General features: G+C 54.0%; 1 protein-coding gene across 6 annotated transcripts in view; it reads right to left on the bottom strand.

The window, feature by feature from the left end:
• Positions 1 to 6,000, bottom strand: part of DRC3 (dynein regulatory complex subunit 3) — a 34,561-nt gene that overhangs the window by 23,472 nt on the left and 5,089 nt on the right. For all 6 annotated transcript variants that reach the window (XR_005783976.1, XM_040453024.1, XM_040453025.1 and 3 more), the window contains exons 4-5: positions 3,425 to 3,541; positions 50 to 216 (exon numbers count right to left, since the gene is read on the bottom strand). Coding sequence is in view for 5 of the 6 variants with exons in the window: in XM_040453024.1 (XP_040308958.1) it covers positions 50 to 216; positions 3,425 to 3,541 (284 nt within the window). In the remaining variant the exon portion in view is untranslated. The remainder of the gene's footprint in view (positions 1 to 49; positions 217 to 3,424; positions 3,542 to 6,000) is intronic.

The following is a 6,000-nucleotide window of genomic DNA, read 5'->3' as shown; positions in this document are numbered from 1 at the left end:
GCCAGAGCAGCCACTCCAGTCCTGGCGCCCGCCGCCCCTGAGTACTCACGTTCATCATGTGGCTGATCTCGTTGTTGCCCAGCGACAACACCTGTAGCTTGACGAGGGCATCCAGAGAGTCAATCTTGGAGATCCGGTTGTTGAACAAGCTCAGGTCCTCCAGGTTCACCAGTGTGTCCAGCCCCTCAATGGCCTCGATGTTGTTGAAGGACAGGTCTGGAAGGAAGAGGGCTGTGAGGGTCCGCTGGTTGGGGTTAGGGGTGGGACTGTCTTGGGACAAACCCATCGGGGCTACCTATGCTCTGGGAGCCAGCACCAAGCTGTCAGGCCAGTAACTGACTCACTGACTGACTCACTGACAGTCTTCTAGAAGCCATGCACGGATTCTTTCCTACCGTCTCAAACTTTTACCACCCTCTCCAATTCTGCCACTTGTCTTCCTTGCTGGGCACACGTGGCCAAATACTCAAGTCTGTGCTCGGTTGTTCTGGGATGGAAATGATGAATGGGAGGTCCACAATGGTGCATCCTGGAGCAGGAGGAGACAGTCTGGAGGGCCTCCTTCCCTCACATCTATGGGCATTTTCATAATAATACCACCTGTCTGCTTAGCGCTTCCCAGTTTATCAAGTGCTTATGAGTAAGTCTTCTGACGACAGCCCTGAGTGGCAGCTTGGGATTTCTCTCCCCGTTTGAGCATTGGGAAGCTGAAGCTCAGAAAGGCTCAGCGATCTGCCCAAAGTCACACAGCTAACCATGGTGGTGCCAGAGTCCATCCAGGGCTCCTCCCAGGACATGCGGCAGGCCAGGACCCTCCAGCTACATCCCAGCTGACTCAGATCCTCCAAAACCCCAACCCTGACCTGCAGCTGAGGTGCCAGGCCCTCCGTGGCCCACGTTTCACATCCTGGGGAATAAAACTGCTCTTTTCCCACCGTGCTTTTCCGGGATCGGTTGGGGTTGGAGTTGCAAGTCTGTCCTGGAACACCAAGGGCCCAGAGGCCTAAACTAGGAATTTTTCATGAGCTTGGAAATATGCTCATGATAGCTGCAGGCCATCACATTTTATTTGGGAAGTAATTCGGTGATTTGGGAAGTCGGTTTGTCCACACCTGAATTTAGCCTCCTTGGCGTATCAGGAGTCGCTCACTGGCTGACAGTTGAGACTAATGGTAACTTATCGTCCCTTTCTTTTTTTTTCTTTTTAATGTTTATTTATTTTTGAGAGAGAGAGAGCGTGAGCTGGGGAGGGGCAGAAAGGGAGGGAGACACAGAGTCCAAAGCAGGCTCCAAGCTGTCAGCACAGAGCCTGATGTGGGGCTCGAACTCACAAACTGGGAGATCATGACCTGAACCAAAGTTGGATGCTTAATCGACTGAGCCACCCAAGCGCCCCCTTATCGTCCCTTTCTAAGTGTGTCATCTTATCTGACGCTCACAACATAGGCCTCATCTTCTGCGTTTGGTGGAGGAAAACCAAGATTCAAGGGGCCTGGTGATATGTGCCCAACATCACCGAGCACATAGAGAAGCTGAGGTTCAGAAGGCTCCAGGAACTGGTGTAGAGTCAGTATGTGAGCAGAGCTGAGGCTTGAACTGCAGTCTGCGAGATGCCAAGAACACAGTTCTGTTCTTCAGAGGCCGGGCCTGGCCCACTAGAACTGGCTGCGTGCCGGTAAATGTTTAACCGGGGCGGGGGCGGGGGGGGGCAGGGTTTGGCAGAGGCGGGGAGGCCCTGAATCGCAGCGCTTGCCCATTTCTGTGGTGTAAATCCTCCCATCGTGGCCAATTTCAAGCTACCGGCCTGACATCCCTGAAGGCGCAGTTGGGACTAGTCGTGCGTAATCAGCTTTGGAGAGCCAGTCCTGGCTGGCTCCAGTACAGCCTCAGCCCCGGGACAGCTGATGCGGCAGGCCACCAGCAGGGCCTCGCGTGAGGCGGGGGCTTGCTGAACAGTGGGAGACACCGTGTGCCCCACCCCCTGCACCCCGGGGACCCAGATCTTCCTGGCTATGGTTGGGTCCCTGGGTGACTAACGCTGTGACTGACAAAGGCCAGCTTCTCTCAGGGGGATGATCTGACCTCTTACCAGAAATGTCCCCCCTGTTCTCTCACCCCCATAGTATCACAGGAGTACTGCACGGGGGCCCATGACACTTGTTTTAGGTCTGAGAGATAGCTGGGCCTGGTGGCTCTCTCCTGAAAGCATGGCACTCAGACAGTTGGTACCTGGCAGGTGTTCCAGAGGGGGCGTGGCTCAGGGTCGGGGCTGGCCCGGCACCCTCTTATCCCTCTCGTCTCCTACAGAGAAGATGCCTCCTGGCAATGCCAAGGAGGCGGGCTGCCAAGACCAGACTCGGCATTAATGGGTGCTGGGGTGCCAGGAGGGGTTGCCTGGGGCAAAAGACCCGGGCCCAGCTGTCAGGAGACCTGGCTGTGGTTCGCCTCCGCTGCCTGTAACGTGTGACCCCATCAGGTCCGTCAGCCGCCCAGCGTCAGGTGCTGCATCTGTATCTGCAAGGTGGCAACGTAATCCTGTCTGTGGGGCTGCTGTGGGCTGGTGACTGTCGGGGCCACTGTAGCTGAGAGTGTTTTGTAAATTCGGATGTGTGCCGATGCCCCAGGTTGCCTGTTGTCGGGAGCGGCCTGACCAGACGGAGGGAGCGTGGGCTTCGGGGTCACACAGATACGGGCTTGTGTGGCAGCTCCGCTGGAGCTTTGGGCAAGTGCCTTGGCCTCGCAAAATCTCAGTTCCTCTTCTCCACGTTGGGATTGTAACACTCACCGTTTAGGATTGCCGTGGGGGCTAAATAAGACAGCGATACAAAGAGCTCTCCGGCCAGCCCCCTCTCCTCGTTCACCAAAACCCCCTGAGGCCTTAGCAATGAGGGCCAGAGCTCTACACTCGGACAGAGCTCAGCTGGGAGCCTGATGCCCCCTCACTACTCACTGAGACCTCAGTTTGCTCATCTCTACAATGGGGATGCAAATGGATGGATTAAAAGGCCTCACAAGGAAAGCAGGCAGGCCCGTGCTTAGCAGGTAGTCGTGCTCAAGGGACACTAGCAGCTGTGATAATTGTTTCTGGCTTGATCTGGGCCCCCCTGACTGGCAGGGCCCACAGTTGTCTGTCACCCTGGGTCTAGAGTAACTAGACTGCTCCCTTGACTCTCTCCTAGATGGGGAGGTTTGGCAGGTGGGTCAGAATATTCTGGCCTGGTGTGTCCAAGCATATCTTTGCTGGCTCTGCACAGCAAAGGCCCCAGGCTTTTAAAAAGAGCAGCTTTCTTGTTCCCAGTAGACGGATCTTCAGCTGCACACCGGCTAATTCCGGGCGGGCAGCGGAAAATTGCCTGCGAGGCAATGACCCTGGCAGTGCGTCACCTTTGATTAGGGCAGACACACATGCAGGAGGGGCCCTTACCCAGCCAGACCAGGTGTACCAGACGCTCCAGGCCCTCGATCTTCTCGATGATGTTGTTGTCCAGCTGTAGCTTCCTCAAGTTCTCAAACTGCCAGAGGCTGTCTATGCGGAGGATGTCTGAAACGATTGGAGGAGGCGCCTTGGCTGCTTGCAGCCTGGGGTTAGGGTTAAGAGTTCAGTGCAGGTGCACTAAAAAATTGCAACGGCCAATACTAACCATTCACAAGGCCCATGACTCCACCGCCCTGATCTGGAATATGCGACCTGGGGATGTGGGCTAAGCACCCAAGAGTCTCTATTAGTGCAGAGCGGGCAGTGATCAGTGCTTCTACCCAGGAACGCAGCAGAACTCAAAGGCCTACGGAGGGTCATCGTGAGTGTGGGCTGGACCTGCCCAGGGCATGGGACTCAGTCGTGCCACCTCTAATGTCCAGCTAGGAGGCTTCTCGGGAGCCTGTAACACCTCGGGACACAGGACACCAACAGCGTCCTTCCTGCCACAGCGTGACAAATAGAACGAGGCTGCAGGGTGAATGCCTGCACCACCCACCCCTCGTGCACATTGGTGAGCATGTCAACTAGTTCAGCCGTTTTGGAGGGCAATTTGGCCGAGTTAACTGAAATATTTAATGCCTGTCGCCTTTGACCCTGCAATTCCTCTATTCGGAATCTGTCTGCAAAGGCACACTTGCGTGTGTGCCCAAAGAAATACCTATAGGCACATGAGAGGCAAAAAGATCGGGGGACCCACAAATGTCCCTATATGGGGAGTGGGATAAATCACCCATACGACAGAGGCGGGTTCCTGATGTCACTGAAGCTCCTGACCACCTTCATAGACACGCAGCCAACTCATTCTTTTTGCTCCTGATGCCACGCAGAGTTCGGTCTCTGTTGCTGACAGCCAGAAGAGTTCTGAACTACGCTGACGTATAAATAAGGAGATGCTACGTACATAAAATTCTGGAGGCCTAAACCTGCCCCCAGTTTCCTCTAGCAGCCATAATAGCTTTGTCGTTTACATGCCCCTTTTTTTCTATATTTGATTTTGCAAGGATTTCTAAAACTTATAAAATTAGAATATGCTCATTAAAATAACTGAAAGGGGGCGCCTGGGTGGCGCAGTCGGTTAAGCATCCGACTTCAGCCAGGTCACGATCTCGGAGTTCGAGCCCCGCGTCAGGCTCTGGGCTGATGGCTCAGAGCCTGGAGTCTGTTTCCGATTCTGTGTCTCCCTCTCTCTCTGCCCCTCCCCCGTTCAGGCTCTGTCTCTCTCTGTCCCCCCAAAAAATAAACGTTGAAAAAAAAATAAAAAAAAAATAAAATAACTGAAATAATATAGAAGTAAAAGGGGTTAAAAAAAAAAGCACACTTAATAACCACACATTCGGGGGCAGTGGTTTCAACATTCATTCAGAGGTTGTGAGGTCCTGGGGGAGGCCGGGTGCCCCCTCTTGGCTGCCCTCCCCAAGCCAGGTGGGGGTGGGGATGGGTGGACCGCATCTCTCTCCCCCAGGGCCCTGCCTCTGCCATTCCCAGGGGCAAGTGGGACTGGTGTCTGTTCCCCAGCTCGCTGTGGCCAGATTTCCCAGAATGCTACCCAGGACCTCAGATACCACCCACCCTGGTCTGGATTTTCCAGGAGCCTTTTCTGGCCCTGGTCTTAGACTGACAGCTCTTGGCTATGACTGACTTTCCGGAGACGCTGCTCCCCTGGGTGGCTCCCGCACTCCGGGTGCTCTGCCTTGCACACCTATGTGCTGCCTTTTCCTTAGGCATCAGCAGTTCGTGTGGAAGAGCCAAAACAACGCAACAAAAAACCAGGATGTATTCACCAGTTCTAAATGAGTTACTAGCAATGACAGGACTGCTCAAAAAGTCCAATTTTAATCTTCAACATAGACATGGGATCTGCCTCTACTACCCCCGGTTTGGTCTCAGCTCATTGCCATTGTTTCCTGGACCACAGTCTCTCTGCTCTGGCCCTGGGGCGCCACACTCTATCCTCCCGCAGCCAGTGGGATCTTGTGAAAAGCTAAGTCCCATCCTGTCCCTCTTCTGCTCAGGACCCTCCCGGGGCTCTCATCTCACTCACTATAAAAGCCAAACACTGCCTGTTGGCCCCCAAGACTGATGCTAGCTGACCTCCTCACCTCTCTGATCTGTCTCCATACAGGGGTGCCTGCCTCAGGGCCTTTGCCCTGGCTGTTCCCTCTACCTGGAATGCTTTCCCTGGATCTCTGCGTGCTTCCTTCCCTCACTTCCTTCTAGTCTTTGCTCAACTGTCACCTTCATGATGAGGCCTCTGACCACCCAATAAAACACCGTGCTCCACCCCCAACTCCCCTTTTTCCCTCCCCTTGATTTTCCTCCATAGCACATATTACCTTTAACATACGCTATTTTTATTTTAATTTTCCCATCACCTGGACATCAGTTCCACGAGGCAGGGGTTTTTGTCTTTTTTGTGCACAGTTGAATCCCTAGTGCCTAGAACAGCACCTAGCATATAAGAGGCATTTTATAAATACCAGCAAAATGAACCTTAGGAAGGGGAGGAGGTGAGCTAAAGGAGG

Source organism: Herpailurus yagouaroundi, unplaced genomic scaffold, assembly GCF_014898765.1.
Source record: "Herpailurus yagouaroundi ecotype Mexico unplaced genomic scaffold, PumYag 208, whole genome shotgun sequence".
NCBI classification, from domain to species: Eukaryota; Metazoa; Chordata; class Mammalia; order Carnivora; family Felidae; genus Herpailurus; species Herpailurus yagouaroundi.
This window is presented reverse-complemented; position numbering and strand designations above follow the sequence as displayed.